Below are 26,949 nucleotides of genomic sequence, written 5' to 3'. Positions count from 1 at the left end.
GGTTCGCCGGTTCGGATCCCGAGTGTGGACATGGCACCACTTGGCAAGCCATGCTGGGGCAGGCGTCCCACTTATAAAGTAGAGGAAGATGGGCACGGATGTTAGCTCGGGGCCAGTCTCCCTCAGCAAAAAAGGAGGAAGACTGGTGGCAGATGTTAGCTCAGGGCTAATCTTTCTCAAAAAAAAAAATAAAATAAAATGGAAAAAGAAATTCAAGATTGGAACTAAATATACACTCAAAAAAAAGACCCTTCTCACTCATTTTTTCTCTGCCCTCTTCGCCAACTTCTATACAATTCTGAACCGGCCTCAATTTGGTCTTAAATCCTAACCATGTAATAAATGGTGTCAATCTAACCAGGGTTTAATGAGACAAGGTAAACGGAAACATGGCCCCAAGTGGGTCTAAAATAAAAGACACCTCTCATTCCTGTTCCCTTTTTGTTCAGTTTTCATGACAACTCTCTATGGCTTCTTCAATCACTGTAAGATTTCTTAGAGGGAAACTATTTGTAAGAGACATAAATGTCCCCAAAAGTACATAACTGGTTATTGTTCAGTGGATATAGAAAGTAGCGAACAAGAGTTTCAATACTGCCTTAATGGTGAGAACAAAATTTTTGCTTTAAACAGAACTTGGAGTCTGTCTATGAAATGCAGTACTACAACTGGCAACCTCGCCGTGCATATCAGGAAATATACACCAGAAAGAGGCCGAAAACATTTCATTCTCCCTCCAAGGCACCTCAAATAGCTACTGAACAAAAGAAATGACTAAGCCCACAGCACTTTCAAAGGAGGGCCATTCTCCCGGTTCAGATGGGAAGAAGATAATTTTTCTAAGTATCTCTTATCAGAAAGCTTCCACTGACTGAAGAAGCTGTAGACGGTTACACCATCCCACTAACACAGGCTGAAAGTGACCCTGGGCCACTCTAGGTCACCACAAGACAGTTAACTCTAGGATCAGACTTCAAAAGGGAGTGGAAAAATACAGTGAGTTTTAGTATTCCTTCTGAGCTTCTACCTCTCACTTTGTTTTTGGCAATAACCTATAACCATGCTTCCTGTGACAGCATCAGTGCACATAATTTAAAACTACAATTGTATCTAGAAAATCTACAAATCAAATAGAAGTTTTAACACAAATAACTTCCTGAACATTAAGAGATCCATGCTTTTATACATGGGCTGTTTACGGTACCTCAAGTTGACAAAGGAGTGAGGGTTAAAAATAAAAGGGGGGTGCAGACAGAGGAGAGGACTAATAGGAAAGCTTCAGGTATGTTTTATAAAGAGAAAGCAGTATTGGCACAGTAGCTAAAAGTTTTGGCTAGGAAATAATAAAGATTAAATATACTAATCCATGTAAAAGTATTCCGCATACCTAACACATAGTAAGCTCTCAAAAGTTAGCATTATTAACCAGCCCAATCCATTTAATAACATGAAAGTCACTCTTCTACATGCGAGGCACTGGGCTAAACACTGTATGTATATTCTCACTTAATCCTAACCTTGAAAGTAGGTGATGTTATTCCCATTTGACAGATGAGCAAACAGCCTCAGACCTGTTCAATGCCTGGCCCAATATCAGAGACAGTAAACAGCAGAGCTGGGATTCACATCAGTCTGTCAGGCCCCCGCACGGCCTCCAGCCCCAACTTACCCTCTGAGCTCCAAACCAGAGCCAACTGCCCACCTGACACCTCTTCCTCAATGCCCAGAGGCAACTTAAAGCAACATGCTCCAAACCAGTCACAGAGGTTTGTTTTCTAAAAGGATAAATAAAATTCACAAGGGAACAAAGGAATCAACACACACACACAAAAAAAGTGTTTAACTCTTCAAACACTTCAACTAGCGTTTTCTATCTCAGTAAACGCCAACACTGCCAATTCACCCAATTGTACAAGCCAGAAACCTAAGAACATTCTGAGCCCTTTGAGATGGAGGAGGTGCCAAAACACATCACTAATAGACAAGACCTGGGGCATGTGAAAGTGCTTTAGAGGAGGAAAAAAACTTGAAATAGACTAGAGAGACTGGGAAAGAAGGTGGGGCAGGACTTCTGTAGCCATGGAGGCCGAGGCCATCAGGGACTTCTCCAAGGAGCAGACATCTGCACAGGGCCCCGAATGATGGACGGAGCCTGTCAGGCAAAGGAAGAAACAGGGCAGAGGGAGGAGAAAGAGGGCAGGCACTCCAGGCAAAAGAAAGAGTAGGTGCAGAAGCCCCAAGCCCAAGGGGGAAATGAGTTTGGTATCTTCAGGACACAGGGAAATGCCAGTGTGACCAGGGGGCAGTGCCAGAGCACCAGGAGATGAGTCAGATGCCAGATGGAGCACGCTCAGCAGCCCACAATACAGCCCGTATTTTGTTCAAACAGCCATCTATCCCACAGAAAGACAAATATGTGCTCAAAGAACCCTAGGTATGAATGTTTACTCAAGAATTTGTTCATTCAACGAATATTAACTGAGCATCTACATCACGCAGGTATTCTTCTAGGTGCTAGAATAAATCACTGGAAGCCAGGAGACCAAAATAGAAGGCTTTTGCGATAATCCTGGCAAGAGACGATGGTGGTTTATTTAGTCCAGGGTAGTGACAGTGTGAACAGTGACACACACTCTTATTCTGGAAATATTTTATGGTACAGTTGCCAGGATATTCTGATTTCTACTGGATTAACTGTATACACTCACACACATACACACACCCCCTCAGGGAAATGAGCCATGGTCAGAGGAGTAAGGCAGATTTTATGATTCAATCAGGCAGGAGTGGATAAGGAAGCAACTCTCATCACTCCTAGAGTAAGGACGCAGCACACTGTAAGCACACAACAATGCAGACCTACTAAGGCAGTTCATCCATCCACACAACCATCTGAGTTCCCAGCACACACCGGGTGCTGCACTACCAGGTGGAGATTCTGTGATAATAAAACTGAATACCCTCAAGAAGTTCCTGGGTGGGGAAAACAACACAAAACAATTCCATACAAGTACTAAGAGATGACATACGGGACATTACGCAAACAATTGTTTACTTTAAGTGGGCTCACAACTTAAAGCCAGTGTTTGGTTTCCCTCTGATCCTTCCAGCTGTCCATTCTCAGTCTCAAAGGACTCATTCCACCTCATCAACTTCTAAACATCCAAGTGCTCCAGGCCTGGGTCCTTGGACCTCTTCTCTCTCTGCATCCACCCACTGGGATCTATCACCCAGAGTCTGGGAGATCTCATCTCATCGGGCTGAGAACCTTAAATTCACAAATGCCTAGGCTCCAGCCAGACTTCTTTCCTCAATTCCAGACTGCCGACAGTTACTGTTGTCTAACAGGAATTTCAAAGTTAACATGTTCAAAATCAAACTCATGGTATTCCCCCATAAACTAGTTCCTCCTGCAGTCTTGCCTTTCTTGGTTGATGGCAACACCTTCCAGATGCTCAGCCAAAAACTTTGGTGTCACCCATGATTGCTTCCCCCCTCATATTCCATATCCAATCCAGCTACAAAGTCCTCGACTCTGTCCTAGGAACATATCCTAAATTGCACCACTGCTTACCACCTCCACTGCTACCATCCTGGCCTAAGCCCTTGTCCCCTCTCTTGCTTGGATGATGTATTACTGAGGGTTCTCCAGAGAAACAGAACCGACAGGATGTGGAGAGAGAAAGAGAGAGATTAATTTTAAGGAATTAGCTCATGCAGTTGTAGACGTGCAAGTTCACAGTCTGCAGGGCAGGCCAGCAGTTTCAGTCCAAGTCTAAAGGGAGTCAGCACGCAGAAGGGCAGAAGGCCTCCTTGCTCAGCGGAGGTCGCAGGTGTTTAAGTCTTCAGCTAATTGCATGAGGCCCACCCACATTATGGGGGGTAATCAGCTTTACTCACAATCCACCAATTTAAATGTTAATCTCATCCAAAAAAACGCCTTCACAGAAACATCCAGAATAATGCTTGACCACATATCTGGACACCATGGTGCTACCAAGTTGACACATAAAGTTGATATCACAGATGACATCAACAGACTCTTGCCTGATCTCCCTGTTCCTACCTGGGCCCCCTTCAATCCATGCCACACAGCAGTGATCCTGTTACAGCCGCAAGTCACATCATGCCACAGCTCACTCAAAACCCCAAAGCACCCCACTGGCTCCCGCACTGCCTCAGACAAAGCAGCAGAGCTCCCACCAAGGTGTAAGACAGAACTCTGGATCTAGCTCCCCGTTCCCTCCCTGACCTCATCGACCATCCCCCTCTCAGTCACTCTACTCCAGTGCAGGGAGGAGACAGAGAAGAGAAAGTCATTGTTTTTAATTAATGGGAAAATTACCTAATAACTAAATGTGTTAAAGAGACAAAAAGGTTTTTAAAAAACATGGACTTAGGGGCCAGCCCGGTGGCACAGTGGTTAAGTTCATACACTCTGCTTCAGTGGCCCAAGGCTCGAGGGTTCAGATGCCAGGTTCAGAGCTAAAAATGAGTTTGATTTTGATCAAGCTATGCTGTGGTGGCATCCCACATACAAAACAGAGGAAGACTGGCAGAGCTGTTAACTCAGGGACAATCTTCCTCACCAAAAACAAACAAACAAACAAACAAACCATGGACTTTGTGGGTAAATAGAAAATAGGAATCCTCAGTGGGTAACACAACCATACACTAACATGTACCCCAGGCCTAAATACTGAAAGGCAACAAGGAAAAAGTAATATGCTTTGGAGTTAAACACATCCATTTTCCAACATAAACAGATGTGTGGACTGGAGTAAGTTTCTCAACTTATCTGATCCCTGATTCTCTCAGCTATAAAATGGGACTTCCCTCTATCAAGAGGACCGAGACTGGTTGTACTGCCCACGTCACCCAATACAACGCCCACCACAGTAGGCATGCTCCTTACAGCAAGACTCACCAAGAAGGAAAAGTGACACTCAGAAGAAAGGCACCGGGTGAAGCGCCAGCAGACAACGGCAGCCTGAAAGCTTTGTGTGTGAAGTTTCTCTGGGACAAAGTACACTGTCAGGTGCTGGAGATCAAAGACACAAAAGTGAGAACGAAGCCAGACTGTCAGGAGCCAGGAGTTCCCGTGAGCTATGAAGACAGGAGAGTGCACGTAGAAGCACAAAGAAACACTGGCAGAAGACAGCGGGAGCGCTGCAAGGCCCCCAGCCACAGGCTGAGGGCTGTGGACGGCATTCCAAAGGAAAGCTTCACCGAAGGAAAACGCTCAAAATGGCCTAACACCGCCGCTAAGTTTTTCTTTATCATATGCTAAGGTGAAGAAACAGGAACGTAAAGATACAAGAAAGCATTCTCCACAATCAAACAAAAGGAGTAAAATAGTGTGGAGAACAAGGAGGAAATCCATAACATCATTGAAAATACACCTTACGAACCATTCGACTCCCCACCTGTACTTCACCAATCCCTCCCAACTCCCAGTACAGTCGGCCCTCTGTATCCGCGGCTTCCACATCCACGGATTCAACCCTGTACTATGCTCAGGAGAGCCACAGCTGGGGAACCCGCAGATACCAAGGGACAACTGTACTCTCCAGCCTCTCACAACCGGAACTCAAGCACAAAGGAACTCACACTGTGACTCTGTACTCAGCACACAGACACACGTCCGTCTCACAGAACAATCCTCATCTGAACCACCCACGATACACTCTGGTATTTTCTATTTCTCTTCTTTTTTTAATGCAGGTGGTAACTACTCATATGACTCACTAAGCCAATTTAACAACACTCTCACAGACGGGATTCCAGCGACTCAATGCAAGCTCATCTTAGCACTGAGCGACTGTCCTCCCAAATACGTTTCCACTATGTGATATCCCACGCCTGTAAAGCCTGCCTTCCCCTATGTCAAATGTTTTCTCACCAACATCAAAACCACACCCAAAACTCTCCTTTACTGGAAAGACATCATTTAACAAGTATCTGAGCATCTGCCGTGTGGCAGGCACTGTGGTTGACAATGCTGCATGGTCAGCTCACTCGAAATCTGAATCCAGCTCTCCCACTGTGTTAGTTTCCTGTTGCTGCCACAGCAAGTTACCACAAGTTCACCAGTGTAAAATGCAAATTTATTATCTCATAGTTTCTTTAAATCAGAAGTCCAGATGGACTCAGCTGGGTCCTCTGCTTAGGGTCACCCAAGGCCCAAATCAAGGTGTTAAGTAGAGCTGCATTCCCTGCCAGAGGCCAGAGGTTGTTGGCCAAATTCAGTTCCTTGAAGTTGTAGGACTGACGTCCCCATTTCCTTGCCGGCTGTCAGCCGGGATCCAGTTTTTGCTCTTTAGCTTTCCACATTCCTTCTCATGCTTTCCATGTGGCCCCCTCTAGCAATGACCAGTCAAGTCCTTCTCATGTTTCAAATCCCTCACACCAGTCAGAGAAGGTCTCCACTTCTGAGGGCTCATGTTATTCAATTAGATAATCCAGGCAATCTCCCTATTTTAGGATCTGCAAAATCCCTTTCACGACGTAACATAACATATTCACAGGTTCCAGAGGACATCTTGGGGGGTCATTCTACCTAGATGACCATTTATTACAGGAAAGCGGGCACGTCACTTTACCACCCAAGTCTGTTTCCTCATCTATAACATCAAGATAATGCCGTCAACCTCAAAGGGTTGTCTCAGGGATTAAATAACATAACTATACAGTCATGCATCTCATAACGATGGGGATACACTCCGAGAAATGCTTTGCCAGGCAATTCTGTCCTTGTGCAAACATCATAGAGTGTACATACACAAACCTAGATGGTATAGCCTACTACACACCTAGGCACTATGGTACTAATCTTATGGGACTACCACCATATATGCAGTCTGTCATTGACCAAAACATCATTATGCGACACATGACTGTATTTAATCGAGTGCCTACTACATGCTAGAACCTCTGACATCAGATATACAGGTGTTAAGGGCCCAGGAAGGCACTTCCACAGGAATTACTAATCACAGACTCACAGATAGGCAAACATAACACTGTTTGCCTGCCACTTGTTAAGTACAGAAGTTGAAATATTTATGGCTATTTTACAAAGTAATTCTATATATGTTGATTGTAATAATTTTGAAAATAGGGCTTGTATTTTGTCTTTTTCCATTATCCTGGAAATTCATTTTCATTGATTTAACAAAAGTCTCCATCCATGAAGGACTGGAAATTTTAAAAACTGGTCCTTAGTGGGGCCAGCCCCGTGGCGAAGTGGTTAAGTTCATGCACTCCACTTCTGCGGCCCAGGGCTTCACCAGTTCAGATCGTGGGCGTGGACATGGCACCATTCATCAGGCCATGCCAAGGCGGTGTCCCACACAGCACAACCAAAGGCACTCACAACTAGAATATACAACTATGTACTGGGGGCTCTGGGGAGAAGAAGAAGAAGAAAAGATGAAGATTGACAACAGTTGTTGGCTCAGGTGCCAACCTTAAAAAAAAAGAAAACCGGTCTTTCGTAGTTAAAAAGACATTTAAATCTATACTTTTCATGTCTGACAAGGTCAATAATAATTTACTTCCAGTACCACAACGAGTTATTCAAAAGCAACACTGTTCTACCCGTTAAGTCTCGTGAGCAAGCAGGTAAGGAGGGGAGGTGGCCGCGAGATCATTCACCAGAGTAATTCAAGGAAACAGAGTGTGCAAAACATGAACAAAACAACCACTCTAGAGCTACACAAGGGTCTCCTTGTCCTCTCCCTGCCTCCAAGAAACAAATTTAACAAATATCCCAAGTTGCGCTTGACTCTACAAAGGCTTGAAACAGCCCAAGAAAACCTGACCTATACTCCAAACCCATCGACTAGGTCAGATGAGGCCAACGAAAAAGAGTAACTTAAAAAACTGAAAAACAAAAACCATCCTCTCAACTGTAGAGGGTATGGAACTTGGGGGGAGGAGGACCAAGCAGTGATGCCGATACTCCAAGCTGTGGGTACTTCCGCACAGGCCTGCTTTACAGGCAGCAGGTGTTTCTACTCACCAGATCTAGGTCTCCGAAAAACAAAAGGCATCCTCTTGCCTTTTTACTTCCACCAAAATCACGTGAAAAGATTAACTGACAGCAGCTACTTAAGGCAAAGAATAGTGGGAGGAGGAATGTCAAGAAAACTGAACAAATGTCCAGCATTCATCCTCCTGGGTATTTACCCAAAGGAGTTGGAAACTTTCGAACCCACAAAAACCTGCACAGGAATGTTTACAGCAACTTTTTTTCATAACTGCCAAAACTTGGAAGCCACCAAGATATCCTTGGCAGGTGAATGGATAAAACACAATGTGGTCCATCCAGACAACGGAATAGTATGCAGCACTAAAAAGAAATGCTTTATCAAGTCCCAAAAAGACATGGAGGAACCTTAACTGCATATTACTAAGTGAAAGAAGCCATTCTGAAAAAGCTACATACCGTTCAATTCCAACCGTAAGACATTCTGGAAAACGCAAAACTAAAGAGATGATAAAAAGATCAGTAGTTGCCAGGGGGTTTGGGGGAAGAAAAAGATGAAGAGGCAGGACACAGAGAACTCTCAGGGCAGTGAAACTACTCTGTGTGATACTAATGGTGGACCCACGTCATTACACATCTGTCCACACCCACAGACGGTACAACACCAAGCGCGAACCCTAGTCTCAACTATTATTATTAATAATAATGAGCCATATCGGTTCATCAGGTGGAACGAATGTACCACACTAAAGCAAGACATTAACAATAGGGGAAACTGGTGGGGGAGCAGGAGGTACATGAAACTCTGTACTTCCCTCTCAATTTTTCTGTAAACTTACACTGCTCTAAAAAATAAAGTCCATTAATTAAAAAAACCTAAAAACGGAACCAAGCTCTCAGAGCGGCTCTGCTTCCGGTGGGGCCAAGATAAGTGGTCCAGGTCACGGGATGGGGCTTGTTTGGTGGCCAGCCGGCTTTGGGATGGCCGGGCATCTCCAGGGTGGCCACGTCCAGGAACGTGGTCCAGCCGGGTCTCAGGGCAGCCCCGTTCTCGAGTTCTCGTGGTGCGGGCCCCGCAGCTGCCCCAGGCCTCGCCCCCACCGCCTACCTTCCGGACACCGCCCGCTGGGCCTGGGCCTGGGCCGAGCCGGGGCCCGCGGCCCTGCGCTGCGCCTCATCCCTGGCCGCCTCGGCCGGGAAGGCGGGCGGCGCGCCCAGCAGCTCCACATTGGCCACGGTCTTGCCGATGGTGAACCAGTCGTTGATCTGGTCCACGGTCAGCTTGCGCAGCATGTTCACGGCCGGGCGTCGCGCCGCCTCAACCAACCGCCCTCAGAGCGGCGGGAACAGGCGACCACTGGAACGCGACGGCATGACGTGCGACGGCGTGACGTGCGACGGCGTGACGTGCGACGGCGTGCCCACGGCCCCGCCCCCGCTCCAGGCCCTCCAATCAGAGCGCGCCACGAGTCTGCGCAACCTGGCCTCATGCCGCCGGCCCCGCCCCTCCGCGCTAGGCCTGCCGGGAGCGCGAGCCGGGCCACAGCGGTAGCAAGGCCTGGCTGTGTTGCTCTTGCATGCGCAGATCCTGAGTCTTATCCCGCCCCAGTTCCTGGTCAGCGAAAGGAGCCCCTCAGAGCCCCTCGGCCTTCCACGGCCAGGCCGAGGCATCAGCGTACCTGGATGTGCAAGAGTACGGCTTCGAGTCTCTCTGTCCTAAGAGCTGCTACATCTGAGGTTTGGCGCTTCAGCCGACGAGGGACGGGCATCTGCTGAGCACCTGCGGTGTGCCCATCGCAGCGCAGGGCGGCGGGGTACCGTGCTGACAGGCCTCGGCGTGGCGGTTGAAAGGCAAAGCACAGGAGGGATTTGAGTTTGTGTTGTCGGGGTAAACGACTGGCGGCTGGACTGGAACACCTTGCACCTAATTTGGGGGAGGAGAGCCAGGAGGTCAGGGACGGCTTCGTGGAGAAAATGGCACCTGAGTGGACACCTGCGGGATAAGCAGCCCAGTGAAGGAGGACTCAGAGAGAGAGTCACAGGGGAAGGTGGTCGAGATGCAGGTAACCGTAATGCCTGAGTTGAGGGCCTGGAGGAAGTTCTGCGGGGCCAGACAACTAAACTGAATTCATCTTCCTCCTTCCTAAACCTGCATCTCAGGTGCAGTGTCCTACACACAGCTGGACGGAAACAGGCAGCCAGAGGTGCAGATGTGGAGGTCGTCAGCAAAAGGACGGTGGTTAATACCCTGAGAACAGCTGAAATGGTCCACACCCAGCTCTGGAAAAGTGAAGTGGAGGACTGAACCCTAGGAAACAGCCTGAAAGAAAGGGCAGAGGGGAAAAAAAATACAGCAAGGTATACAAAGGAAGGAAGGCAACAGGGAGAATCAGAAGAGTGGCATGACTCCCTGCTCCACCCCCCCCCCCCCCCCAGCATGCGGTCAGTGCCCAGTGCAGTGTGGGCTCCCTGGAAAGAGCCCTATGAAAGAATGTGAAGAGGGCATCCGGAGCATCGCACTGACTAACATTGTGAAGTCCAACCAGTTAAGGACTGGAAAATGCCCGGAGAGTGGCAAATAAGAGGTCAGCTTGAGAACGGTGTGAACAGAAGTCAGACTAGGTGGGGGTTGAGCTATTTGTGCCTCACAAAAAATGAGGCGGGGATCGAGGCACTGAGCCAGGAGTCCCAGGTCCAAATCCTGTCCAAACCACTAATTTGTATTATGAGTTCTGGACCTCATATTCTGACTTTTCCAGATACTGCAGCCTCCATAAGTGCCCCTCACACACACATTTTTTGGCAGAGAAAAAGAATTTGTTTTTCAATAAATAAAAAATGTAATCATAAAGTCATTGAGATTCTTAGTATGTCATTGAGCATTGACTGGAAAATGTTGCAGCTTCATACCTTATGTGAATGCTAGCACATGTTCTTAATTTCACAAAATATATTGAAACCACTTGACACAACTCTGGAACTCACGTTTGTGTTTCCTAATAACGTTACTGTTCCCACATGCTATCATCCTTTGTTGATGTCACAATGAAGATGTTTTTAAGTGGAAGTTGCTGTTTTTCTGAAGAGGGTTCCTCTCACGCGATATTTTCCATAGGGCTTTTTGTATGTTCTTTGATCTTTTGGGGTTACTATCTCCCTCAGTCCTGTTGGGTTTTGAGTTTTTAACTGCAGTTTAAGGACACTGTCTTGATGCTTCTTCAGTTTCTAAGTTTGTTCTCATCACTTGCCATTCTCCTGACTTAACGTTAGTTAACATTCTGTGTCACTGAACGGCTTTGCCCCCTTTCATGTGATTCAGTAGCTCTTGATGCTCCATGCTCACTTGGCCCAGGTCATGCATTCCTGTTCAAAGAGACAGATTGACAGTTCTTAATAGGCTTGTAGACATCTAGGCCAGAGTATGTGGAAAGGCCCCCAAAGGCCTCCCGGGCCTTGGTGGAGATTTTGCGTATTTGCATTCCCAGAGCAGCTAGAGCTGCAGACCTAAAGGAAAAGCAAACAGCTGAGAGCAATTACATACGATGTTGATGCCATTAAGCAGCACTCTTGATAAAGTGCGAAAAGCCATGCCCAGAGTACCTTCATGTCTTCCCTGACCCTCTCACCCACAAAATGCAGCATTCTGCACTTTGCATAAATCTGCTGGAGTGGCCCTTTCTTTAAATATTTTGTTTTCCTCAAAGATGTGTTTTTCATAGGATTTTTTGGATTAGCAACTAAAAGCCATTAAAATTCTGTTGAGCTCAAGTTGTGTTTGAAGTTCAGAAACTTTCTCCTGAAATAGCTTACAATGATGCTCTTAAATTTCTTAAATGCTTGTTGTTGTCCTCAGCAGTTTTCTAACTCATTATAAGTTTAAAACATTCTTTTTAAACAGTGGTTCTCAATCCCAGTCCGTATCACAGGACCCCTTTACACTCTTAAAAATTACTGAAGATCCTAGAGAGCTTTTGTTTATGTGGGTTATGTCTACTTTATTAGGGATTACAACTGAGACATTTTATTAATTTTAAAATATCAATAATAAAACCATTTGGTGTTAAAGAGAATATTTTATGAAAAATTACTGTGTTTACCCTCCAAAATTTGTGTGTGTGAGAAGAGTAACACTTTCTCATTTTACAGATCTCTTAATGTCTGCCTTAATAGAAGACAGCTACATTCTCCTATCTGTTTCTATATTCATTCTGTTGAGACATGACACATCAGCCTCTGGAAAACTCCAGTGTACACTTGTGAGACAATTCTAATTAAAAAGAAAAATAACATCTTACCCTTACTACAAAAATAGTTTTGACCCCCAGAGGGCCTTCGAAACCCCCAAAGCACACTTTGAGAACCATTACCCTAAAATGGCAAGCGTTTCAAGTTGCACCTGCAGCTTCATTTGATCCCAAGCTTTTTTCCCTTCGAAACAGGATTATGTTCGTTGCTCTTCCTTCCTGCATCCCCATCTTCCTTCTCAGCTCACTTTCCTTCTGCCTGAATAATGAACATTGATTTTTTTTTAACTGTAGATCTGCTGGTGATTATTCCTCAATCTTAGGTTACCTGAAATGTCTTCATTTCACATTCTTTACTGAATGCTAATTTCTGTACGCATAGATTTCTAGACTGGCATTTATGTTAATATTTTCTATTTGTCTTTAGTTTTCTATGGTTTTATTATGAGGTTTCAAAGTGTTAGTATATTTTCACTTACCTGCCTGCTTGGTTTCTATAATGGTTTTTAAATCTTCGGTGTGATTTGTTTTCCATCACATTTGGAAAATTATCAGTCAGCAATTCTCTCTTCGAATATTTCTGCCCCATCTCTCTCTCATTTCCTTCTAAGCTCCAATTACATGTATGATGGACTTTCTAACTGTATCCTCTCTCATCTCCTCTTCTGTCTCTCTCTGCTTCTGAATGGTTTCCTCTAACCTATCTTCCAATTCAGTAACTCATCTGTTTAATCTGCTGCTAAACCCATCCAATTTCTATTTAGCTCAAATCGGCTAAGTGGTATTTTGTTTCGTTTTTTACAATTTCCAGTTTTTTGCTTAAATTATCAGTCTTATTTTTTATTTTCTTGCACATACTAAGCACGGTTATTTTTAAAGTCAGTGTCTGTTAGGTCCAGCGTCCGGAGCCCCTGTAGAAGTTTTCATACTGTCCATTGAGTAGAATTACTATGCACAGAACAGATGGATAAAAATACGCAGAGCGAAAAGTTGACAATACAAAGAGAAACGGCAAGAAAACCACAGGGACAGGAGACTCGACTGCTCAGCCTTTAACACAGCAAGCCAAAATGGCCCCTTTTTCAGGTTGACCAACTGGTCCGCTTCGTCCAGGACCTTCAGGTTTCAGCACTGAAAGTCCCGTGTCCCGGACAAACCCGGAAAGTTAGTCGCCGTATCACGACACACACCCTCAACGCCGCCTCCCCGACCCCTTCCCCAGGCGCTCCGCCAGCCTGGCCTCGCCGGCCCGCGTCCACACCGACAACACGCGGGCGGCCGCTGGGGGCGCTGTGGTGCGCAGGCGCAGCCTTGGAGGCGTGCAAGCGCTGGGGCGCAGCCGCTCCTTCCGCCTTCCCGGCAGGCCCCGCGCGGCGCCTGCGCGCTAGGTGACCTTCCCGAGTCGTCGGCTGTGCTGTTTGTGGTGGCCTGAGCCGTTGGTCCTGCGCCGAGGTGAGTGGGGGCTGCCGGCTCGGCCCCAGCTGCTCAGCGCGGGGATGCCAGGACGCGGGGGGCTGGGGCGGCAGGGGTCGTGGGGTGAACTTGGCCCCCGCCAGGAGAGCTGGCGGCGGGCGAGAACCCTCCTGGCCCCACCGCGGCCCCCGCTGACCTTGGATGCGACCCCTTCCCCTCCCACGCGAGCCTTTCCGCCCCGGCCCCCGAACTGCGAAGCGAGGCGGTCCAGGCATCAGCTGTCAGTGGGAAGTAGGGCCTCGGCCGCGTTACCCTTTTTCCTTTGCGTTCATGCATCTAACGCACCTGCACCATCGTCCTCCTCTGATGAGGGGCTCCTTTGGCTGTGAGGTTCCGTCCCCTAACGGAGGTTACGCGGCCAGTTAGTGATGGAGCCAGCGTCCAAACTAAGAACTCTCACCCCCTGCTTAACACCTTATCTCATCTATACCTCAAGTTCCCTTGCAACACGCTTGTTCTCTAAGTTATGCTGTGCATATGGCGAGGCCTTGGGAGAGGGGAAACGGGACCAAAACGGGATTAGAGGGGATGACTGCAGTTGTATGGAACTCAGCCTGTGAATCCCGGTCTGGGGCTCAGTGGGGCAGACGTTCCCTATCTCCACTGTAAGGGCAGGTGATAGTCTGCTGTTAATGTAATGTGCCAAAACCTTTGCAGACTTACACGGACGCACTGGGCACCCATTTGACCTTTGAATAGGATGGGGCTTTGAAGGAACGCGGGCGAGAAACCCCACACACAGAGCTGGGAAATGTGGCTGGACAGAGGGGACTCAGGTGGGTGAAGCAGGAGGAATTTATTAACATTGGGAACATGTCACTTGTCCAGCCAAGTATGGCAACCTTGGCCAAAAGGATAGTCAGAGGGGAAAGGGTAGGTATTGGCAGGACCCTACATAGCAGTCCAGGATCACTTTAGGTGAGGAGACAGTGTGGGGTGCCGGGGCCCTGAGCAAAATATCAAGATAACTCAAGTGGCTTTGGCCCCTTGTTAGCTCCTCTTCACCCTGCCAGTTGATTTTGCTCTTTTCTCTCTAGATCCTTTTCTGGCCTTGCTCTGACGCCCTTACCTGGCCTCACTGAATGAATGCATCTTCCTAGGTCCTCTTAGAATCCCAGTTGCTCAGTACTGTGACCATCAGCTGGGTGTTTGTAGCATTTCTTTCTGCTGTTGGTGTGATCATTTACTGAATTCTTATTCCACACCACGCATCAGGCTGGGTCCTTTACATTTCCTCCTTGAATTCCATCGAGAGCCCTGTAGGGCAGGTGGAGGCACCCCCGTTTCCAAGCAAGGGAAACCTCTGAAACAACAGCTTCCAGACTTGCCCGCGGTCCAGGGCAGAGTGGGCAGAGCTGGTGTTGGAACCCCGGATTCCCAGGCTTCCAGCCCCACTGGGCCTCTGGACCTCCTTTCTCCCCAGTCATTGCTGGGCACAGAGAGGGGAGGAAGGCACTCAGCGCCTCTGCAGTCTTCCCATGCGGGACCTCCAGAGGCCTTCTCTGGCTGCTGTCTGGTCGACCACTCTCAGACACCTTTTCAAGGCAGGGCTGGTAGTTTCTTGGAAGCTTGTACTCTGACAGATCATCCTGGTATAGTCTGAGGACAGGAAGTCTGAGGGCAGACATACCTACAAGAGGTTCTAGGAGGAGGACACAGCCACATCCTCCAGGGTCACACCTGGGCGGCTGGCGAGCCTTCAGGACCATGCCTCAGCCTGCATAAGTTCTCTCCTGAGAAGAGCTGGAAGCCAGACCTTGGAGCAGGGGCCTGAGTGACTCAGATCCAGCTATTGGTCTCGGGCAACTTCCTCCAAGTACCCACCCTACACGGGTTAAGGAGAAGTGCAGGAAATAACGCAAAGCACATCGTGAATGCTGTTAAGTTTGCGTGACATTCTTAGAATAAAAGCTGAAGTTTTTACTGTGGCCTCCAGGCCCTAAATGAGCTGGCCTGTCTTCCCTCCCATGGCCCAGCCATGGTGTTTTCTGTATCAAGCAGTGAGTGCAGGACAGCAGACGCTGTGCATACTTGATGCAGAGGAGCTCACCTCATCCTCATCACAGCGGCCCTTTGAGGTGGGTACTGTTTCTATCCCTGTTTTACAGACGAGGGAACTGAGGAGTTAAGTGAGCTGCAAAGTGGCAGAGCCAGGATTTGAGTCTGGGCAGCCACAGTGGCCTCCTTCCCAGTCCTCCCCGCTCTAAGCTCGTTCTGGCCTCTGCTGAGGACACTTTTCTCCCAGATATCCTCTCTTTAGGAGCCAGTTTCTCAGCTCCTGAAACAGTGCCCGGCACCTAGTACACACGTGGTTCACCTTTGCTGAATGACTAGTGGTCGCGCAGGCCAGGTTTCCGTAATGGGAAACCATAGAAACTGAAGAGAAGTAAAATTCTGTGTGGCCCAAGCAGATGTGAAAGGAACAATAGACGAGGCTCTGGTGGGGAGGGGACGAGGCAGCATTACAATTGACGCCAAAGTAATGTTTTCAAGTAAAACGGAAAGTTCTTAGATCTGGTTACCCCTGGCAGTGGTTTGAATGGCTGTAGTTTAATAGAGCACTTCAGATGTTACAAACCTTATTAAAATGAAAATGAAACGAATCTAATTTCAGAGTCCGTAGTAAATTGTAAACATAATCAGTATTACTTTGAGACCTGCACATAAAAGTGAGTTGTTTCAGTTCAGAATTTGATGGGTTTTCCTAATCAAATCCAGTAATTGGTTGAATATTTCTGTTAATTAAACAAGTTATGTCATCATTGCAGCTCTTATGAAGTGACCTTGTCTTGTGCTATCTGCTTTGTGTTTGGCCATAGACTTCAAGACTGAGATACATGTCAAACATTGTGACTGTAGTTAATAACTGTATTGAAGAGTTGAAATTTACTAAGAGAATAGAACTTAGAGTTCTCACTAAAAAAAAGATGTGAGGTGATGGCTATGTTACCTAATTAGATGGGGGAAATACTTTCACAATGTGCGTGTATGTTAACTCAGCACCATGGTCTACACTTTAAATACCTTGCAATTTTATATATGGGTTATACCTCAATAAAGCTGAAATTTTATTGAAAAAAGAACTGAGATACAGCTGATCAGTGTGTGCCCAGGTCTGAGTGTTGGTCTCATAGGGAAATCACCGTACCTTGACCGTGCTCTGTTTCAGCTTTGAATGCCGACAGTTCTTAACACGATGATGCAAACATACTAGTTTTTCAATTTAAAAGTTAGAAAGTGGTGTGTAGGGGCCAGCCCCATGGCGTAGTGGTTAAGTTCAGCATGCTCCACTTTGGCGGCCCAGGTTCATGGATTCAGAACCCTAGGTGCAGACTTACACCACTCGTCAGGCATCTGTGGCAGCAACCCACATATAAAGTGGAGGGAGATTGGCACAGATGTTAGCTCAGGGCCAGTCTTCCTCAGCAAAAAAAAAGGTGGTGTCTGATTTTGGGCATAGCGTTGGAGGATAGCCATCAGAGAGGAGGAGCTTTCGATGACGGTTCAGGATGGCACAGGCTGGGAGAGCTCTGGGGCTTCAAGAAGGAGGTGACTTGAGCGCCAGAATGGCCGAGGTCAGGGGGTGTTGAGGGGTGTGTGGAGCTTGAAGAGCTGCTGAGAGCAGGAGCCCACCTGCGGATGTAGGAATGGCTGCAGGGGAGCAGGCCTGGCAAGAGAGCAGCTCCCTGTTGAGTAGTGGTGGGAAATAGGGTTTAACTTAATGAATAAATGGAAATCTCTTACCAGTTAGGTTTAACACAGCCGTCGTGCTAATATTTATCACTGTGTCCCTTTTCAGATGCTTCAAAGCCTTATCAAAAATGTTTGGGTCCCCATGAAGCCCTACTATACCCAAGTTTACCAGGAGATTTGGGCAGGAATGGGGTTGATGGGCTTCATCGTTTATAAAATCAGGAGTGCTGGTAAGTGTCTTTATGTTTGATTCATTAGAGGTCAGGAAGAAAATTCTTTTCAAAAGGAATCACAATCCATATTGTAAAGGAACTGTGGTTCTTAAGCGGAGTGTACATCAAACCCTTGGTGGTCCTCTGTTAAAATGTGGGGACTACACGCCGGCTATAAGAGACACTTGGGGACTATTGGGGAAATTTGAACAAGACCTTGATATCAGGGAATTGTGAATTTTCTTAGGTGTGACAGTGGTATTTGAATGCCTCGGAGATGTCCTTTGTTTTAAAGAGAAGCAGGCTAAAATAATTAGGGGTGAAGTGTCACGGTATATGGTGTTTTCCTGTACCTTTTCCACTGTTCTGGATGTTTGAAATATTTTCATCATAGAAGTTGGGGCAAGGTGATCATTTGGCCCTTAGTGGAGCAGAGACGAGGCCCAATCACGTATTAATAAGCAATTGGGTACACAGAGGAAGGAAAGGAGAAAACTTTGAACTGCAAGACTGGAGTTTGGGCTATAGGAGGATGTCAAGAGTCCTGCAGACCCTGAAGGGCCATTTAACTGTTCGTAGAACAGTTTTGGTAAATTTTATGACTTCTTGGCTATGGGGCGCTGTAGTAACTCCTATTTTCCAGAAGTTTCCCGTAACAGCTTTACCTAAGCTGTGAACCTTTCAGCCGGATGTTAATTTCAACAATGAATTGACTAAAAACATTTTTGTAAAGCATTGATATGACCATTTTTTCTTTCCGTTTATTTTAGACAAAAGAAGTAAAGCTTTGAAAGGTAAGATTTTTGCTTCTTAAGATGGGTGGGGAAGGAAAACCACCATCGTACCTTTTCAGGACAAGGCGTATTCCTGTTCTGAATTGAAGCCGACACATGGTTCAGTAAATGCATAAGATGCAACAGGAATCCTTCAGAACATGATGTTTACTGTGCCTGCTGGAAATGAGAACTCTGAAGTTCTGCTTCCTATAGTCTGCATGTTAAAAACCATTGCTCACCCCCTCCAGCCAAGTAAAACTTCCTGGAGTAGTAGAAGAATGGGTTAATCAGAGGCAGCCGATGTCATGGATGGGGACGCGCCAGTTAGCTCTGCAGCCGCGCTGCCCTGTCGGCTGTCTTGAGAGAAAGCACCACATAAACTTATTCCCTAGTGCTGGGTGTTTCTTCACAGTGTCCCAAATGACAGTGAAACTGTAGTCATTTGAGTCCTACTCAAACCTAGGGCAGGCTCCTGACCTCTGGGAAGGAGACACTTCCCCGCCCCTTCGTCCCTGCCCCTGTGGGGAAGCTGTCACGGGCTCGAGTTGATTTACAAACCCGTAAACATGCTGGGCGTTCCGTATAGAAGTGACTCTCCATGCTGCTTCATAGTACTGGAAATTGTCCCGTACACTTTCTGACTTGTTAGATAACAAGCTACATCTGCTGCTTCCTGCCTTCCTAAATTGTATGTATGTTATGCTTCTCTTTCAAAAGCTTCGAGTCCTGTGCCTGCGCATGGTCATCATTAACCAGCTTTACTTGGAGTGCGCATCAGATGGAATGTCAGTCTGGCTGTAAATTTCAACAAGCTATGTTAGATGAACACATGGAACATCGCTGTACACTTATAGGAGTGCCGATTCCTCAAGGCCTGAATAAATGTACCTGTGAGATGCACCCCTGCCTGCCCTGGGGTTCCCCCGGCTCCTCTGCGTGTGCGTCATACCCTGAGTAGAGCTCTGTAGTGCAGCGGGTGCAGTCAGGGCTCACAGCCGTCCACCCTCAGGAAACCTGAGGAACTGAAGGATAAATATCTCGATTGCCGTGGCAGTTGGGGTCAGATCCAGGCACTCAAACTTCTGATGTTCAATAAATAGTTGTTAAACAGGTGATCCTGCTCCCTACTCTCACGACCCCTCAGCCTCCGTTTTCTCTTTCGGAAAATGGAGATGATACTGTTTAGTTCTAACTTATAGTAACTGTGAAGATCAGTAAGAAAGGGTCTGGAAACTTACTGTCAAATACTTTAGAATAAGGCAGCATTCGATCACATGCTGGGTGCAATGAGCTCTGGGAGAAGCCTTTATCAAGAAGTCGCTTATAAGACAAAGTACATAATATAAAAAATCAATTGACGGTTCTTCTAGTTCGGCTAATATCAAATAAATACTACATAATATTTTTCTCCATGTAAGACGATTACCAAAATCCCTGGAATTGCATTTAAAAAAAGATTCTAAGGCAGTAAACATGGGGTAGAAGTGAGTCCAGTTTGAAATCTGGTACTCTGCAGGTTAGTGGGAGCCTAGCTGTGGAGTAGAAATGATGGCCCAGGTCCTGGTCTTTGGCCGTCTTACTCTCCTTTTAAGGCCAAAGACCATCCCTGTCTTTCGTCTGTGTCTCCAGCATGTAGTGTCGAATCTGGCTCATGGTCAGTGTCCAACAAATGACTCCCACTTATTGTGGAGTCTCTGAGCCTCGGTTTCTTTTGTAAAAGGGGGTTAAAACCTGCATTGTCAGCCTCACTGCCTCACGGTTGTTGGCTCAGCAAGGAATTGGCATGATAGCATCGTACAGCCACAGTGGAAGCTGGCGTTGGACCCGGGGAATGGGAGGGCTCCGTCTAACGCAGAAGTCACATTTTCTCTGTTAAGCATTTGTTCTGTTCTGCCTCCAGAGGATGACTCAATCCTGTGGTTCAGAAAGACCGTTATCTTAAACGTTATTCCTCTGGGACAACTGTTCTGAGACTTGCGCGTGCATCAGAATCTCCTGGAGGGCTGTCAGTAGGGCGCGTGGGCCCAGGGTTTCTAATTGCCCTGGTCTGGGGAGGAGCCTGAGAACCTGTATTTCTCACAAATTGCCAGACATGCTGATGCCCAGGGACCACACTTCGAAAACCACTGATCCATAAAGAACAGCGCCCTCCAACCCTTCGGGCCACTACGTCAGCATTCACCCACGCGCCCACCGCGCGCCCCAGCGCCAGCTCTGCTGCGCGAATCAGCACTCAGTCCTGAGAACCGAACGAAGTGGAGCTACAGTCCCATTTTCGAGAAGAGGAAACACCAAGAGAGGCAGTGATGTCCCAAAGGTCACCTCTCCAGTGCTAGGGCTGGGACTTGGACTCCCGGAGTCTGAGCTCTCATCTAGAAAGAGAGAAGGTGAGGACGGAGGGCACGGACCCCTGGAGAGGATAGAGGGGCTAGTGTGGCCCCAGCAGTGCATCCCCCTTACAACCTATGGGTTCCTTCAGTTAGGATCATCTGGGTAAATAAAGACTGTTTTGTAAAAGAGGCTTGTCACCTGTGTCTGCAGGTGCCCAGACCACACCTTGTGCAGAGCGGGTGGAGGGGAACTTACACAGCTTGCGCATTTCCTCTGAAAGGTACAGCAGTCTGGGCGGGCTGCCTGCTGTAGGCAGCAGTTTGTGGATAGGGAGTGATAGACATAGGCAGATCCCCTTACCCCCCAGGAGGTCTTGTCAGGGATCAGCCATGCCTTAAAAATGGTTTTCTGGGGGCCACCCCGGTGGTTCAGCAGTTAAATGCGTACATTCCGCTTCTCAGTGGCCCAGGGTTCTCTGGTTCGGATCCTGGGTGCGGACATGGTACTGCTTGGCAAAAGCCACGCTGTGGTAGGCATCCCACATATAAAGTAGAGGAAGATGGGCATGGATGTTAGCTCAGGTCTTCCTCAGCAAAAAGAGGAGGATTGGCAGTAGTTGGCTCAGAGCTAATCTTACTTAAAAAAAAAAAAAAAAATTTTCTGGGGGCTGGCCCTGTGGCCAAGGGGTTAGAGTCATGCGCTCTACTTCGGCAGCCCAGGGTTTCACTAGTTCGAATCCTGGGCGCGGACATGGCACCGCTCATCAGGCCATGCTGAGGTGTCATCCCACATGCCACAACTGGAAGGACCCACAACTAAAAATACACAACTGTACCGGGGGGCTTGGGAGAAAAAGGAAAAGTAAAATCTTTAAAAAAAAATGTTTTTCTGTCCCTGAAATCCTAAGCAGAGGCAGTGTGTTTCAAAGCGTAAAGCAGCCTTTCGATGTTAAGCCAGAGCCTGCTTACTCTTGGCACATTCGGTTCCTCTCGGCTCTGGGAGCCAGCACGGCTCTTAGTCATGTCCTGAGGCGGCCTGTAGGTGGAGCCAGCACATGCTCCCAAAAGATTGTCACATGCAGCTAAGGCGGTGACTGCCAGGAACCATGCTGGGCTCTGGGGGACAGAGGGGACCCCCGTTCAAAGGAGCACTAGGGAGCGGTGCCAACTATGAAAGGCATGCTGCAGAAGCAGACCCCGCGGCCTTGCCCACAGCGGGGAACAGCAGTTTCCAGGAGGAACCCCAGGGACGCTTCAGTCCTAAAGTGCACACATCTCACCCGGTCCTTCCTCAGGGCGGTGTTTTTCAGAGTACTGTGGAGTAGCCGAAAGGCAGAGAGAAGAGAACACAGCCGCATCTGAAGGTGTAACTTGAAATATGTGCTCTAACTCAGCCTCCAGGCAGCCCCTGCGAGGAGCCACCACGTTCCTTCCTGTCACTGTAGACCCCAGGCATGTGCCCCCCAGTTGGAAAGCCTGGAGGGTGTGGTTCCCGTGCTCTCCATGGGGTTGAGCACCGGAGTGCTAGGCCCAGTCCATCTGCCTCACGTTTACTGAACCTGCACAAACCCTGTGAGCTCCTACTGTCACCCCGCTTCACTGGTGAAGAAGTAGGTGGCCAGGCAGCACAGTTAGCTTGCATTAGAGGAGAACCAGCAGGTTACCGAACAAGCTAGTTAACTGGTAGAGCCAGGATTTATAATCCTATTGTCTGCTTCAGAATCGGGACCTGGACTTGGTGTTCTCCAGTCTGGCTTCCAGTAGCTTCTTCACCTGCACTGGGACTACACATTAACATTGAGGATATGGCGATGTTAGCACACAGCCCCTTTCCTCCTGGAGTTTAGAGTCTAGAGAACAGACTTGTGAGCAAATAACCACAGCGCTCACAGCTCACACCGCAGTGGGCGTCTGTGCCTTACAGACGCTGCCAGGTGGGCGCTGCACGCATCAGACCTGGGCATCAGCAGCCAGCACCTGCTCAATAACCGACTCCAACTTGGATCTTTATTCAGACAAACGGTTGCAAAAAGGCGTTTCTCCTTCATTTGGGGAAATTTGACCACGGACTGGATGTTAATTGATAGCAAAGAATTGTTCCTTGTATTAGGTTAATTTGTTAATTACCACAATATTGGCCTTGTAGTTATTGAAGAAAATATCTTTGGTTTTAGAGATGCAGATACAAGTATGTGGGGTGAAATGATATCTAGGATTTACTTTCAAATACATCATCGGAGAGTAACCAGCCCGGTTAGACTGGGGAGCGAGGGTGTAGAGGAGGCGGGATTGGCTGCCATGTGTCGACGTTGGTGATGGCTGCACCGGCATCATCACACTAGGCTCTCTACCTTCACACATGTTTTAACTTCTCCCAGTGAACGTTTTTTTAAAACAAAAAAAACCAGCCATGCGATAGAAAGCTCTGTCCACATCCTAACAGCTGTTTGAGCAGCAGCCACTGCGCAGCCCCAGGGATTGAGGTCCGAGACGTCTCCGCGCACTCCCAGGCCCTGCGTCCGGCGATGGCCATCTCATCACTGCTCTAGGAGAAAGCTGTCCACTAGGGCTGTCACTGAAGTGACTAAAGGGCCAACTCTTACATTTGTTTCCCCCTTGAAGAGTGACAGTGTAGGCCTGAGTTAACAAATGCCTAAGTCCAGATGGGAAAAATGTCAGAAAACACACGTTGTAATTAAGGGCACTAACTTACGAACTGAAATGTTCATGATTATAAGTGTTGCTGTGCTGTCAGCTTGGTCTGCTGTCTTTTTGTCAAATGGCATATATTTGGTCTTTTCCTGCCATCTTTATGTTAATGAAAGATATTCTCCATAATGCAAAGGTAGAATATTGCCATTCGAAAAACTTCCAGTGCACCATCGTAGGTGAATGCCGTTGGGCTGAAAAAATTGAATTTATGTGTTATTTTAAAGGAAACATTCAAATAGTTAAACAAATTTGAACATTTGATCATTGAGTGTCCTAGAAACCGTCCAAGGAGAAGCCAAAGGATTAAACAGCTCCCAGCTGCAGGGAGGAGCCACGGCCATGGCGGTATGTCACTCTCCTGAGCCACACTCAGTGTGTTGGGAGCTCTGCTGCCCGCATTAGGACAAGGTGGGCGGCAGCCGCCAGATCCCACATCCAACAAGGCAAATCTCACTCCAGCACACAGAAAAAGTAGATTTCGCTATGCAAAAAAAGAGTGTTTCAGGGAGGGTGTTATTCAGTGCCTGAATAACACTGAGCAATGCCAGGCTCCCAGGACAATTCACCAAACCCCGCTGGCACCAGCCTGACACTGACATGCCTTTGGGTGGTAGACTCACCCTCCCTCCCCAGCAGAAAGGAGGCAGCAGCCTGCCTCTCCCACCACCCACCAGCTCTGGGCACTAAGGGCAAGTGTGGGGAGAAGGGGTGAGTCTCGTTAGCCACATCTCCTAGACACCTAGCAGGGCACACGCTGTGCCAGGGGCAGTGGGCACTGAGAGGAAGTAGGAGATGCTGTTCCCACCTCAATAAAAGCTATACATTAGGTCATGATGTTGAGGTTAGAATGGAGAACTCGTGGAAATTAGGAATGGTAAAAGTGGAATACTGAAATTCTTAAAATTCCAATAGACAGCAAATATGGCACAGGTATTTTGGGTGGTTTTATGCCACATAAAAAGTTTTTTTCTATTAGTGGCAGTTTTGGGGGCTAGATTTACTAAGAGTTTGATCTTGTGGCAATTTGTTTAACTGGCAAAGTATGTGACAAAATGCTTTTAAGTTACAGACATATTTAAAGAAACAGCCTCATAAATTGCAGCTTCCTTCACTCGACACACGTTTTAATGAGCTCTCTCTGTCTGCCGTGCACCTGCAGTCCTTCACCCTGGGACTTCTGCCCACTGAAAGTGGAGCATGTGTTTGCAACAGCTGATATGAAACGCAGATTTCTGCAGATGCCTTCCTCACGGACAGCTTGTGTCCCCAGCACCTGAGATCATTTCCACAAGTTGGATCTGGGTTCCAGCTAGCACTACTGTTTATTCCTCATGTGACCTCAGGCAAACTCCTTAATTTCTCTGGGGCCCAGCTTCCCCGTCTCTGAAGTGAAGGTGTTGGATTGAACGACCCCCAGAGTCTCTCTCAGCTCTCTGATTCTATAGCTGATGCGTCCCTAATGAACTTAAATTCCATGATCCAAAAATAAGCTGAGCTGTGGAGCAACCGGGGGATGATAGATCATAAATTGCAGATTCGTGTAAAGGACACTAGTTCATCTCCTTATGCCTGGCATCCAACAGAGGACCAGCCATTTGCAGTGGCACTCAGGTTTCTTAGTGAATTTAATTGAACAGGCACGCCAGTTTAAAAGCTTTCCTAGTTCTTGGTAAAATAGAATAAGGGTATCTTTGGTGATTATGTTAACAATTACTCTATCGATAATGACAAGCAAGTGAGAGAATGGGGGTTCTACATAAGGATCTCCCAAGGTGTGTTCAGGGGAACATTATTCCCACCATGTGTGCTGAGGGGTCCCGTGGGGAAGTGGCTCCGAGAATTGTGCCCTTTGTTGGAGAGAGAGTGAGATTACACAAGCTCAGGTTAAAGGCTCTAAGTCCTGCAAGAGGAAAAAGTAAGTTTAACCCAGAGTGGCCCAAATGTACGTGACCTTGAGGCCCATTCTCCCTGGAACACCCTTTGGGGATGCTGGTTTACCAGTCACCAGATATCATTCCTAAATCTCTTCGCCCTACGGTGGAAGCCCAGGATTCTCCAGGTCTTCCTGAGCGCCCGTCCCTTGTCCAACAGCTCCTCCTCAGCCCACCCTCTCCTGGGGCCCAGGCTCAGCCCGGGAGGCTCTGAGATGAAATGCATGTCTCGCACCCTCACCACATGTTTTGCACGAGCCCTTCTGGTGTCATTCATCTCTTTTAATCATTGCACATCTTCCTTGGTAGATGACAATTTCAAGGACATTTCCCTTCCCAGCTTGAGAGGTCTGGGGAGGACCTAGATGGGGTGGACGCTGTCGCTGCTCACCCAGACCCCTGGGATCCACTCAGCGCCCCTGAGTGCCCTCCTGGCTTTGCTGGCCTCCATCCATGACAGCCCCAGTTCCCAGGACTAGCCCAGTGAGGAGCCAGGAATGCTGGGAGTTCATGGCCCCCTGAGCGGCTGGTGACCACTGACTGCCCGAGGCACATGCTTGGGGTGGGCTGCCGCATCCCACTTGGGACTTGGACTGAAATGCCCCCTGGGTTGTCTTCTCCTGCTTCCACAGCATTTAGAAGCCTCCTCCCCTCCACCCTCCCTGTCTGCCCCAGGGACACTTCCCCCGTCAGCCACCACACCTGAATCCCCACCTGGGAGTTAGCTTCTGACAACCCATCCTAAGACTCAGAAAACCTTTCAAAGGAGCATGCCAGGAAGCGCAGGGGACACATCGAGGACACGGCATGCAGGTGTCTCAGCGTGGCTGCCGCACTGCTGCTGCGCTCTGCCCTGCCCTGGCATCAGCTCCCGCAGGTGACTTGATATCCTAAACCTGTGGCTTGGGAACATCACGATGGACCTGCCAGTGTCCTGAAGTATCCGGGAGACTGGCGGGGGTGGCGTCTCCCCAGCCCCACAAACGGGGCTACTGTGGGGACAGGGAGGAGCAGAGAGGAGTTCCGGTCTGGCTGCTGTGAACAATGGTGGGAATCAATGCAGACTCTGCTATTGAAGCGCAGGCTTTCTCTCCTGAAAAGGGCCAGAGAGGAGCCTTGTGTTTGCATCTCCTCCCTGACCTCAAAACCGAGCGGCTTTTCCAGTGAAACCGGCAGCATGGCCTCCCGTGCACCCACCCGGGGAGCCTGAGCTGCTCTGAAGTCTACGCCACCAGTCATGGAACCTCTGCAATGTCATCAACCAAGGCAGGGTCCCCCTGTCCCTGGACCCTCCATCCCTGCCGAGAGCCCTTTCCACAGGGCAGCTCTGCCCTGAGCCGTGGGCACTGCCTAGAGGTCTCCACGTCCGCCTACAGAAGGGAGCGGGGGCTCTGCCCTCACACCCCAGATCCCTTCCCTGGAGCCCAAGCACCATAAAGCCAGTCGCTGGGGAGAGAGGTGGCTGGTTCACTGTGCTCGACAAGGCTGCTCGTCCCTTCTGAAGGGGCTGCAGAGGCGGTGAATGTGTGCGAATCAAATCCTGAGATGGCCTTCGGGCACAGCAGCGGCTCTCCAGGTGCGGTCCCCA

General features: G+C 48.2%; 2 protein-coding genes across 2 annotated transcripts in view; one reads left to right on the top strand and one right to left on the bottom strand.

The window, feature by feature from the left end:
• The window catches only part of TDRD9 (tudor domain containing 9), a 129,258-nt gene extending 115,813 nt beyond the window's left edge, over positions 1–13,445 (bottom strand). Inside the window, exons 1-3 of the mRNA XM_044774403.2 lie at positions 12,714–13,445; positions 10,976–11,353; positions 9,670–9,914 (exon numbers count right to left, since the gene is read on the bottom strand). The gene's annotated coding sequence lies outside the window, so the exon portion shown is untranslated. The remainder of the gene's footprint in view (positions 1–9,669; positions 9,915–10,975; positions 11,354–12,713) is intronic.
• A 117-nt stretch (positions 13,446–13,562) lies between these two features.
• ATP5MJ (ATP synthase membrane subunit j) lies at positions 13,563–19,501 on the top strand. Its single transcript, XM_070514431.1, has 6 exons — positions 13,563–13,686; positions 14,365–14,483; positions 15,709–15,785; positions 17,507–17,630; positions 18,383–18,406; positions 19,106–19,501. Exons 2-6 carry the CDS (start codon positions 14,459–14,461, stop codon positions 19,138–19,140), a joined length of 285 nt encoding a protein of 94 aa, XP_070370532.1. The 5' UTR covers positions 13,563–13,686; positions 14,365–14,458; the 3' UTR covers positions 19,141–19,501.
• The last annotated feature ends 7,448 nt before the right edge of the window (positions 19,502–26,949 follow it).

The sequence above is a fragment of the Equus asinus genome, chromosome 7 (assembly GCF_041296235.1).
Source record: "Equus asinus isolate D_3611 breed Donkey chromosome 7, EquAss-T2T_v2, whole genome shotgun sequence".
Taxonomy (NCBI): Eukaryota; Metazoa; Chordata; class Mammalia; order Perissodactyla; family Equidae; genus Equus; species Equus asinus.
This window is presented reverse-complemented; position numbering and strand designations above follow the sequence as displayed.

Bases quoted from the DNA above. Each gene is read 5' to 3' on its own strand.
- ATP5MJ (XM_070514431.1), top strand. From the start codon at position 14,459: ATGTGGCTGGACAGAGGGGACTCAG. The intron at 14,484-15,708 runs GTGGGTGAAGCA...TGTATCAAGCAG, and splicing joins GCTGGACAGAGGGGACTCAG to TGAGTGCAGGACAGCAGACG. The intron at 17,631-18,382 runs GTAAGTGTCTTT...CGTTTATTTTAG, and splicing joins TTATAAAATCAGGAGTGCTG to ACAAAAGAAGTAAAGCTTTG.